Source organism: Mobula hypostoma, chromosome 6 (assembly GCF_963921235.1).
Source record: "Mobula hypostoma chromosome 6, sMobHyp1.1, whole genome shotgun sequence".
Classification (NCBI taxonomy): Eukaryota; Metazoa; Chordata; class Chondrichthyes; order Myliobatiformes; family Myliobatidae; genus Mobula; species Mobula hypostoma.
The window spans coordinates 83751346-83763637 of record NC_086102.1 but is presented as its reverse complement, the minus strand read 5'-3'; the positions used below and the strand labels follow the sequence as shown (position 1 = coordinate 83763637).

General features: G+C 42.3%; 1 protein-coding gene across 3 annotated transcripts in view; it reads right to left on the bottom strand.

The window, feature by feature from the left end:
• LOC134348147 (integrator complex subunit 6-like) overlaps positions 1 to 693 on the bottom strand; it is a 123014-nt gene extending 122321 nt beyond the window's left edge. For all 3 annotated transcript variants that reach the window (XR_010018361.1, XM_063051099.1, XM_063051101.1), the window contains exon 1: positions 141 to 693. Coding sequence is in view for 2 of the 3 variants with exons in the window: in XM_063051099.1 (XP_062907169.1) it covers positions 141 to 251 (111 nt within the window). In the remaining variant the exon portion in view is untranslated. The remainder of the gene's footprint in view (positions 1 to 140) is intronic.
• Between the last annotated feature and the right edge of the window lie 11599 nt (positions 694 to 12292).

Here is a 12292-nt window from a genome sequence, read left to right as displayed (position 1 = left end):
TAGGGAGGGAGAAGACAGAGAGAGGAGACACAAGTTAGAAGATCAACCACCGCCGCCACTGCGGGGCCTAAGGCCTCTCTCCCAACCCGGTTTTTTTTTAAATAAAAACTCCCATTGCTTTTTTAATTCCTTTTTTTTACCTTCATGAAGGTCTCAACCGCGCCTTTGGCTATGTCCAAGTAGGTGGTGCCCAGATGGGTGCGCTGGCTCATGGAGGCGGACGTGTCTATGAGGAAAAGTAAGATGGGCATGGTGGAGGGGGTTATTTAGGGGGTCAAGGTGGGGTGAGGTAAGGAGGGGGGCAATGTGTTGTCACCCGAACACCCCAGACAGGCGACTAGCAGAAGGGGCGGGGGGTTGTACTCGAGATGGGAGGGGGTGAAAGAAGGTGGGGTGAGTAGCTGAGCCTCAAATCTCCACAGCTGGACACCGATCGTTGAAGTTTGAAGAAGGAGGGGGGAAAGAAAGGAGATGGCAATGGTGGGAAGGGGCTGCAGGTGTGGGACGCCCGGCTTTGTTGTGTCTGCCTGTCACCTTTACCTCCAACCACTTCCCCCCTAAGAGCTGTGAGGCCGCTTCCCACGCCCCGCCACACGCACACCACCGCACTAGCTTAGCCAACCAGCCCCAGCTCTCTGCCTTTGCCTGCCGTGTGCCTGTCCCTCTCTTAAATGCCGCTCGGCACAACTTTGCTTCTCGTTTTGACTCCCTGCCCCCACCCTCCTCCACGGGGCCACGTGACGCGCTGCCGCCGCAGCCCTTTATTGGTCGCGAGTTGTCCCTTTCGTTTGCATATTAGGACACGCCGCCCCGGTTTGGCGGGGGAGGGACGCTGCTGCGCGGCGCAAAGCGGACCCGAGCCGCACACGTCAGTCCGCCCCCTTGTGCGCGTGCGCGGCTGGTTTTTCAAATCGCCTGCCTTCCAAAACCGCCTGGGTTTCTGCGCGTGCGCGCTGGGCGGGGACTGCGAGCCGGGTTTGCGGCCGATTTGGAGTGGAGGGGCTGCGCGCCCCGGCTCCGGTGAAACTTCATAAACCGCCCGTTCGGCCCATCTAGCCCGTGCTGGCTTGTCTTCTGCCTAGTCCCATCTACCTGCACCCAGACCATAGATTTACCTGCCCCTCTCACTGGCAGCTGGTTCCACACTCGCACCACCCTCTGAGTAAATAAGTCCCCCGGCAGGTTCCATTTAAATATTTTAACCTAAACCTGTTCTAAATGCCTCATAAACATTACTATCATATCTGCTTCCACCACTTTTCCTGGCAGCCTGCTTCAGGCACCCACCACTCAGCAAAAAAAATTGCCCTGCAGATCCCCTTTACATCTTTACCTCCTTTTTAAGTTGCCTCTCGGGTTTAGCGATGCCTTGCTTCCACTCTTGATTTTGCAGATTGTGAGCTGTCTCCGGGTGCAGGATCTCTGGACACATTGTGATGCACTCAGAAGGCAGGCTCTCACCCAAAGCTCTGTACAATGGAATGAAGCTGCTTCATTCTCACGGCTGGGGTCAGGCAGCTCTCAACCACATTCGAGGGTGTGGAGTGCACCATAGGCATAAAAACTTGGATAAGAAGAGCAGCAATATTCCATTTGGTCCTTCAAGTCTACTTCCCCACTCATGATCATGGCCAATCACCCAGATACAACTTACATTTATTATCTAAGTATGCATACTATATGCAGCCTTGAATTCGTCTCCATTCAGCCGGCCACAAAACAAAGAAACCCAATCGAACCCATTTAAAAAGACCATCAACACCCAATGTGCAGAGAAAAATCATGCAAACAATAAAAGTAAACAAATAACATTCAGAGCTGAAGTTCAAAAAAGTGAGTTTGCAGTCACGAAGCCTGTCGCAGCCAATCAGGGATCCTGCTAGTTGCAGGCAACAGCCTCAGTTCAGCGCAGATACGAGTAAACCTCACAAGCACCAAGCTGAACACTGGTCCAGATTACGGCCCCGGCACCCTGACCTTTTCCATCTGGCCTGGCATTAAATTGGCCAAACAGTGGGACAGTCCTTGGTTCTGGGCCCAGGCCGTGCCACTTCAATACACAAATTCACAACATCTTCCGGTTCTCCCCATCCACTCCACGAGTAACATCCTCAAAAATTCCAGTAAATGTCTAAAGTATGATCTGCCTTTCATAAATCCCTGCTGACTTTGTCTGATCTTTGTCTGTCCTTTCATTACAGGCACTTAGTGTTTTTCGTATTACTACTGAGATAACTAGTCCATAATTCTCCACTTTCTTACTTGCAACTTATTTTTTGATTGGTAAAGTCACATTAGCTGCCCTCCAATCTGTAGGATCTAATCCAAGGTCTGATGAATGACCAGCAATGCATTTACTCTTTCTCACTGGCTCTCTACTCAGCGATGGAATGCCGAGACAACAGCAAAACATACATCAGACTGCTGTTTATTGATGACTGCTACGATTTTGTAATGTACCAGCAGCAAGAGATGACAAATTGAGTCGGGTTTTAATATTAAAACCACTATATTTATTTACATCTACTCAAAATATAGAAAATTAAATAAACTACATTCTTAAACAGAAGTTAATAGTGTTATGCGTCTATAGCTCCCTTACACTCAAACTTAGAACCCGTTCCTAACAAATGTTACTCAAGCACAGTCTTAAAGTGGCAGTTCAGAGAGTCCCAGTAATTCACGAAATAGGTGAGAGGAGAGACTTGCGGATTCACAGTGCAGCGACGAGGCGATCACTACGAATTCCAAAGATTCCATGGCTAGCGAGCGAAGAAATGGTTACCAAAGATCCCAGCCAAGGAATACTGTTCCGCAGTCCACGAAGAATGATTTCACAAAGTGACTGTCATGAAATCCACACTCATGGATCATATGAAGGACAGACACGTCTCCACAATGCACAGTGTGCTGCTGATTAACCCAATCCTTTAGGTATGGGTAAGCATTAGACTTTACCTTTCTCGATCGTGAGCTGTTCTGTGATAGCTCGGTGCAGTCTTCACTCTCTCTCTCTTTCCTTTGACTCCTTCTCAGTACTATGCCCACATTTCTTTTATACCGTTGGCATATGTCATAAGGTAACGCTCACAGAAATGAAACTGGGGACACATGATGCCCACAGTAAACGAAACTATGGACTCCCAGGAAAACGAAACTGTGGACACGTAACACCTTCCCCCAATAAGAGAAAATTTTGATCTGTAAGAGCAAAATTTTAACTACAATCTACAATATATGGAACAATACATATAAGGTTATCATACAGTACACTACAAACTAATACAACTTATTGCAGAAGCATATACAAATAGTAAATTCCACTCCATTATTAAAATGACATTGCAAGTTTAACATCTGTAAAGACAATCGGCAATTACATTATCTTTGCCTTTAATGTGAGTTATCATGAGATCATACTCTTGCAAAATCAAACTCCAATTCAGCAATCTTCTATTTTTGTTTTTCAGCTTACTCAAGAACACCAATGGATTATGACCTGTATAAACCAAAGTGGTTTCTGAGCTATGCAAACATACATATCAAAATGCTGCAAAGCCAAAATAAGCGATAATACTTCCCTCTCTATGGTGGAATAATTTTTTTGATGCTCATTAAATTTCTTTGAAAAGTAAGCCACAGGATGGTCAACATCATCATAATCATCCCTTTGTAGTAACACTGCTCCTGCAGCTTCATCACTGGCATCCACAGCTATGGAGAATTGCTTGGCAACATCAGGTGTCCCGAGCACAGGTTGGTGACATAAAATAGCTTTCAATTTATCAAATGCCTCCTGGCAAGGTTCTGTCCAAACAAACTTTTCACCCTTCTTCAGGAGGTTAGTCAATGGGAGAACAATATCAGCAAAGTTCTTACAGAACTTGTGATAATATCCGGCCATTCCCAGAAATCTTCTAAGAGCCCTATTCCCACTTAGAATGGAAACCTCAGAAATTGCCTGAACAGGAGTCACCCTGCCTTGACCTACGACATACCCAAGATAGGTCACAGTGGCATGGCCAAATTCACTTTTAGTTAGGTTAATTGTAAGGTTGGCTTTTGAGAGCTTTTCAAACAGCTTTTCCACTGCTTCCCAGGTGCCATTCCCCGTGACTAAATCATCAATATAGGCATCTGTGTGTTCTAACCCCTGAATTACAGAATTAATCATTCTCTGGAATGTTCCTGGAGAATTTTCTCATTTGCAAATGGCAGAACATTGTATGTATACAACCTAGAAGGTGTCACAAAGGCAGAAATTTCTCTACTTCTATCCATTAATGGAACACACCAATATCCTTTTAACAGATCAATCTTTGTAAGAAGCTTAGCTTTTCCAACTTTGTCTACACAATCATCCACTCTAGGGATTGGATAAGCATCGGTTTTCATTATCACATTCACCTTTCAGTAATCAGTACAGAATCTGATATTACCATCTGGTTTAGGTACTATGACACAAGGTGAACTCCAATCCGAAGTAGAAGGTCTAATAATATCATTTTCTAACATATACTCAATTTCTTGTTCAGCAAGTTTACATTTTTCAATATTCATACGATATGGATGTTGTTTTATAGGTTTGTTATTACCCACATCTACATCATATAAGGCCACTGTGATTCTTTTGGGATATCAGGAAATAAATCCTTAAATTTCATAATTAACTGCTTCATCTGCTGCCACTGCTGTGGCTGTAAATGAGCCAGTTTTTCATCAATATTTTCCAAAATAGTTGAATTTGTCAATCTGGCTGAAATAATGTTCAGTTTAAAATAGGCCTCAGATGGATCAACTAATAAATTTCCAGAGAGCTCACATCCATCTTTGTTTACAGCAACCGTCACAGCTGCAGTTTGTTTCTCATGATACAGCTTAAGCATATTTACATGACAAAGCTGCGTTGGCCTTCATCTATCTGGTGTTTTGAATACATAGCCCACATCATTAACTTTAGCCACAATTTCATAGGGACCATGAAACTTAGCTCGTAGAGGGTTTGTTTGTACGGGAAACAAAACAAGCACTTTATCTCCTCGCTTGAATGACCTCGTTCTGGTTTGTTTATCATACCAAGTTTTCATTCTTTCCTGGGCTGATTTTAAATTTTCCTTTGCTAGGTTGCAAGCCCTTTGCAATTTGTCCTTGAACTTCAAAACATAATCTAGCAAATTAACATACAGGTCATTGTTAACCCACTGTTCCTTTAACAATGCCAAAGGTCCTCGGATCTGGTGACCAAACACAAGTTCAAAGGGACTAAAGCCTAGGGACTCTTGTACTGGCTCCCTTACTGCAAATAAAAGCAAATGAACTCCATCATCCCAATCCTTCTCATTTTCAATACAGAACGTCCTAATCATGGTTTTGAGGGTAGAATGGAATCTCTCTAAGGAACCTTGGGATTCTGGATGATACGCAGACGACATAATCGGTTTGGCTGCCAGTTTGTAAACTACTTGCTGGAATAAATCTGACATGAAATTACTCCCTTGATCAGACTGAATTTCTTCAGGCAAACCAAATAAAGTAAAAAACTTTACGAGAGCCTTCGACACAGCTTTGGCTTTTATATTTCTGAGAGGTATTGCCTCAGGTAATCTAGATGCTATACATATGATAGTTCGCAAATACTGATGACCAGCTTTAGCCTTTGGCAATGGGGCAACACAATCCACAATAACTTTAGAAAAGGGTTCACCAAATGCAGGAATAGGCTGCAGTGGGGCAAAATGTTGCAACATCTTTCCTCATCCTAGGCCAGAAGAATTGTTTTATAACTTTGTTCATGGTTTTATTCACACCTAGGTGGCCACCCAAGGATTTACTATGGGCCAAAGTTAAAACCTCATTCCTATAGGCTTTAGGAACTACAACCTGGTGAACAATTGCCCATTCCTTACTTGCAGGAACACCACGTGGTCTCCATTTCCTCATTAACACTCCATCTTTGAAATAATACCCGACTAGCACTTTACCAATCTCCTCACCTGAGAGAGCTTTTTCTCTTAAAGCTTCAATCTCAGGGTCTCTGCTCTGTTCTGCTATAAGATCCTTCCTAGATAGAGATAAATCTTCACCATCAGATTTAATACCTGGATCCTGGTGAAGCAATGAAGGCAGCAAAGTCCCTGACAAGTCATCAAAATCTGATTCCCTATTTGGGCTATCATGAGTAGCCGCATCATGCTGCACAGGACCATCTGCACTGGCCAGTTTCTTGGTCCTAGCTCAAGTTACTGCACACCAGGGATAAATGTTAGGGTCTATCTTTGAATCATCTTTGATTGGCTTAGTTGTCAGCTGCACTACAGGAACAACTTTACCACCTGCTAGATCATTCCCTAACAACAAAGAAACACCTTCCACCCGTAAACTGGGTCGTAGTCCTATTTTAACAAGTCCTGAAACTAACTCTGACTTCAAAATTACCTTGTGCAGAGGTACAAAAACAACGTCATCCCCAATTCCTTGAATAAGATTTAACTCACCAATGGCAGTCTCATCACTAAACTCTAGAACACTGTCTAACAAGAGTGACTGAGAAGCCCCAGTATCTCAAAGAATTTTCACCGGTACCAGAGTTGACTCTTCCTTTACTGAAACAAACCCATCCGACGTAAAATGAAGGAATTCTTTCCTAACCTGACCAGACGTCTTAGCCTTTGACAGAGCTTCACCAGAACGTTCAGAACCCCATGGGTTCATAGGTATTTCAACATTCTGAACACAGGCATCTGGAACTGCCTCCTTTTCCTTCTTCTTTTTCAGAAGGAAACAGTTAGCCATGACATGACCAGGTTTCCTACAATAGTGACAAGTAGGACCAGGGGGCTTCTCCTTTAATTGTTTCTCTTCATCCTTACCTTTGTCAATAGACCCAGATTTGATTTCTGGTTTACCCTGACTATCCATGCTACTCTTTTGGAAGGTCTTACTTGGGGTAAACTTAAACTTGTAGGTTAAAGCAAACTCATCTGCTAATTTAGCAGACTCTGCTTCTTGAGGATGTCCTCAATGGCGGTGGGGGGGTGGGGGTAGTGATTGTGCCTGTGATGGAAATGGCTGAGTCTCCAGTCTTCTGTAGCCTCTTGCAAACAACAGTGTTGTCACTGGCAAATTTATAGTTGGCGTTCAAGCTGTGTCATGAGGGTAGAGCACCAGACCAAGCCTGTGGTTGACTGTGTTGACTGTGGGCAAGGAGATGTTACTGTCAATCTGCACACACTATAGTCTCCTGATAAGGAAGTCGAGGATCCATTTGCAGAGGAGGTACAGACACCCAGGTTTTGAAGCTTGTTTATCAGTATTGAGTGGACAATGGTGTTGAATGCTGATTTGTCATTGTTATGTGTCCACAGTTTTGTTTTCCTGGGAGTCCATAGTTTCATTTACTGTGGGCGTCACATGTCCCCAATTTCGTTTTACTGGGAGTCCATAGTTTCGTTTCTGTGAGTGTTACCTTATGACGTATGCTAACGGTATAAAAGAAATGTGGGCATAGTACTGAGAAGGAGTCAAAGGAAAGAGAGAGAGAGTGAAGACTGCACTTCGAGCTATCACGGAACAGCTTACTATCAAGAAGGGTAAAGTCTAATGCTTACCCAAACCCAAATGATTGGGTTAATCAGAGGCACACTGTGTATTGTGGAGATGTGTCTGTTCTTTGTATGATCCATGAGTGTGGATTTCATGACAGTCACTTTGTGAAATCGCTCTTCGTGGACTTTGGGACAGTATTCCTCGGCTCGGATCTTCAGCAACCGTTTCTTCGTTTGCTAACCGTGGAATCTTTGGAATTCGTCTTGATTGCCTCGTCACTGCACTGTGAATCCACAAGTTTTGTGAATTACTGGGACTCTCTGAACTGCCACTTAAAGACTGTGCTTCAGTAAGATTTGTTAAGAACGGGTTCTAAGTTTGAGTGTAAGGGAGCTATAGACGCATAACACTGTTAACTTCTATTTAAGAAAGTAGTTTATTTAATTTTCTATATTTTTGAGTAGATGTAAATAAATAATGTGGTTTTAATATTAAAACCCAACTCAATTTGTCATCTCTTGCTGCTGGTACATTACGAAATCATAATAAAATTGGGAGCTTGTCCGCAAAATTGGAGCTTATTGATTGATTGATTATCGATCTCATTGGCTGCTACGCTTTTGGTTGACTTGTGTAGGGAAACCAGCAGCAATGGATTTTGGGGCATTTCTGGCATCGCCAGACCCTAAGCCAGAAAGGATGACTTGTTGGCTATTGCTAAGGACCTGGGACTTACTGCGGTGAAACTGGATGTGAAAAAGGTATGGATTCAAAATACAAGCCACATATAATTATAAAATCAAGTATCATTATATTTTATGCAAATAAAGTACATATATAAAATGAGCAGTATTGAATTTATATGAGGTATTATTCAGCACTCGGTTAGATATTGGATGTTAAGTTATATAGCCATATTAGTGGTTTAAAGAGTGCACAGCAAAGGCTTGAGATTATGTAAAGGAAGATGTGGTCTATCCCTGATAGTTGAAATGTCATTTTTTCCATGAAAAACTTGAATTGTACCATAACTTGGGTTAATTTACACAACAATGACGGACAGTAGAAAATTCCCTCTGATAATTTCAGTCTCTAAGTCAGAAGGTCAGTGCTCATACCAGACAGTCCCATGAGAGGAAGCTCTGACTCTGGCTCTGCATACTGAGATAGCACTCAACAGATAGTTTTAGCCAGTAGGCATAGGCTGCTTGCTTCATTCCTTGTTCTGTTGGATTGACCACCTTTACAGCTTTTACAAAGATAGATATGTGCCATGATAGGAATATTCACATTGCCAGCTGTCAACCTATTAAACTGTGAATCCTCCCACTCCTTCACACTGATGGGCAAAGAATGAGGTAGATAATGAGAACAGAAAAATTGTCAGGTATGTAAAGTTAAGCTTGAAGAGAACTTGAATGTAAATGCCGGCTTAATTTTTTTCCAGGTAATGTTTACACTGTAAATGCTAACTTAAAGGGTTTACTCAAAAAAGGCAAGAGTAGGAAGGAATTGAAATGCATAAACAGAAAACAGCTCGGGGAGTGCAGTCCAGTTGAGGTGGAGGCAGCTGAGGAATGGTGGGGGAGTGAGATATAAATAATACTTCTATAGCCATAATTATCCCAAGATCAATAGGCCAGGTATACTACATGATAGGAGGTCCTTATCACTTTTAAATGTAATGGGTATGAGTATCCCACTCTTCATATGGGATATCAGTATCCCACCCCTCACTCAGAATGTCACTCTCCCACTCCTCACACATGACGTCAGTATCCCATCTCTCACATGGAATGTCATTTTCGCACTCTTCACATGGGGTATCAGTATTCCACCCCTCACACATGATAGCACTATCCTATCCTCACAAGGGATCAAGGCATTCCACTCCCTATATAGATCCCAATGGCTCCCCTGAGACCTCAGCAGGCCTGATTTGGAGCATCTTGAGGTGTGGTGGAAGACCACTTCAATCAGTTCCACGGTACTTTTCCCAAGTGAGAAAAAAGCAGTAGGAGCAAATGAGTACTGTTTCTTCTGATTTTGAGACCAAATCCTAGAGGAATTACGAGAGATGCAACAGCATGCTTCAGTGGTCAGAGACTGAAACTGTATCATTTTGATTGATGTCTGAAACAGAAAAATAAGTCAAAAAATCCAGAAATAGATAAAAGAAGTAAGAAAAAGATCAGAAAACCTTTTAACTGACACTCCATCTATTGACTCAAATATCTACTGTGTTGCTGTTCTGTGACCATGATGTACACTGACTACATAACGATGACCACATAAACTCTGGACCATTCCTTGGCAGCTCCGCCCAAACTGATGACTTCCCCCTTTAGAAAGAAAAGGCTAGAAATGTATAAAGATGCCATTATCTTCGGGTGACCAGTAACCACCCACTTTAAGAGTGATCTTGATGACATTTCCTCCAATCTCAGTCATAGCATCATAGCAAGGTCGCTCTTTCATTCTCCCGGTATCTCTATCTCTGTTGCACCTGTTCTATGTATGTCACCCTACTGTTATAAGTTTCATTGAATGGTCACTTTGTACAGTAAGATAGACTCTAAACAACACAATCTACCTCACCATGGCCTTTCACCTTATTGTCTGCCTGTATTGCTCCTTTTCTGTAACTGTAGCACATTCTGTTAGTGGAGAGGACTGGCAAAGAATATAGCACAATATAGATCAGTTGCAGATATGAGCAAATAAATGGCAGATGGATCTTAACCCAGATAAATGTGAGGTATTGTACCTTGGTAAGGCAAATGCAAGGAGCCAGTACGCTGATAAGGGCAAGACCTAAGGAATTTTCTTTATCTTATCTATAAAAGTGATAGATTTTTCAGAGGCATTATCTTTTATTCCTTTGTCTTGAACCCCTTAGCATTAATTCCCCTCTTAGCATCATTTCTCAGCTCTTTATTTAGTTTGCTTTGTATTTCTATGTTTAAACATAGAAACATAGAAAACCTACAGCATAATACAGGCCCTTCGGCCCACAAAGCTGTGCTGAACATGCCCCTACCTTAGAAATTACTAGGGTTATGCATAGCCCTCTATTTTTCTAAGCTCCATGTACCTATCCAAAAGTCTCTTAAAAGACCCTATCGTATCTGCTAAATAAATGTACACTAAAATAAATGGAAATCTTGGAATTAAGATTGCTCCCCAGTTTTGACTCCCCGAAGAACCCTAAGGATCAGAAATTAAATGGAGGTCCAACAACCCAGATTATCTGAGATAAACCCCATCTTTTTCCCAGAGCAGCAATGCCTAATACCAGAAGGCATGCATTAAAGGTGAAAGGTGGGCAGTTCAAAGGGGATGTGAGGGGTAAGTTTCTACTCAGAGAGTGGTGGATGCCTGGATTGTGCTGCCTGGTATGGTGGTAGAGGCAAATACATTAGTGGTTCTTAAGAAATGTTTATATAGGCACTTGAATGTGAGGAAGATGGAGGCATATGGACATTGTGTAGGTAGGAAGGATTCATTTTGGGGGGGGGAAGGGTTGATTTACTTTTTAGCTGCTTCACCACGACATTGTGAGTTGAAGGGCCTGTTCCTGTGCTGTACTGTTCTAATACGACATAATCTTATTAAATCAGGTTAAGTTCTTACAGGGTGTGAGCAGGGATGATATTTTTGCTGTCTGGCGTGTGCAGAACCAAGATCTCGGAGCAAAGAGTTGGATATTCAGGAATGAGCCAAAAAGAAATTTCTTCACTTAATGAATGAATCTTTGTAATTGTCGATGCAAGTCAATTCTGAAGGCTTAGTCACTGAGGCTGATAGATTTTTGGTTATTAGGGGTATGAAGGAATATGGGGTTAGTTTCAGAGAGTGGAGCTGAGGTAGAAGCCATGATCTTATTGAATGGATAACAAACATAAGGTGTTATAGGACAACTGACGCCCTCTGTTTCTTATTTTTATCATCTGGAAAATTAGGTGAACTTTTAGAATCCTTTACACAAAAGGCTTATGAGGACTCAGTTGGTGAGTGTATTCAACACACAGATTAATGGATTTTTACACATTAAGGGTACCTATTTACATATTAAGGGTATGGAGTTGGTGCAAGAATATGGTACTGAGATGGAAAATCCACATAATTTTATTGCTTGGTGAAGATCCAGATGACTTACAGTACTCCTGGTGTGAATTCTTTCCTTCCCAAAAAAAAGAGAAAGAAGGCAATAAAGCATTTGTGGCCTGCCTTGCTGTCACGCTGGAAGACATTGCAGGAAACTGAGTATTTATTGTCAAAGATAGAGTACTGAACCGGAACATGAATGCTGAAACTGAAGGGGAGTGAATCTTAGGCACATGAGTGAAAACAAAAAAAAACCTGCAGATGCTGGAAATCTGAAATTAAATCTGTGAATCATGCAAGATTGGTGAAATTAATAACTATTTCTCCCTCCATAGATGCTGCCTGACCTGCTGAATATTTCTTGTATTCTCTGTTTTAGCTCTTTTTGTGATTTGTAGCAGATACAAAAGTGACATTAAGAGGCTTTTAGATTGGCACAAAATGCTGGAGGAATTCAGCAGGTCAGGCAGCATCCATGGAGAGGAATAATCAGTAAACATTTCAGGCCGATGAAGGGTTTTGGCCAGAAACGTTCACTGTTTATTCCTCTCCATAGATGCTGCCTGATCTGCTGAGTTCCTTCAGCATTTTGTGTGTGTTACTCAGGATTTCCAGAGACTCTGCAGAGTCCCTTGCATTT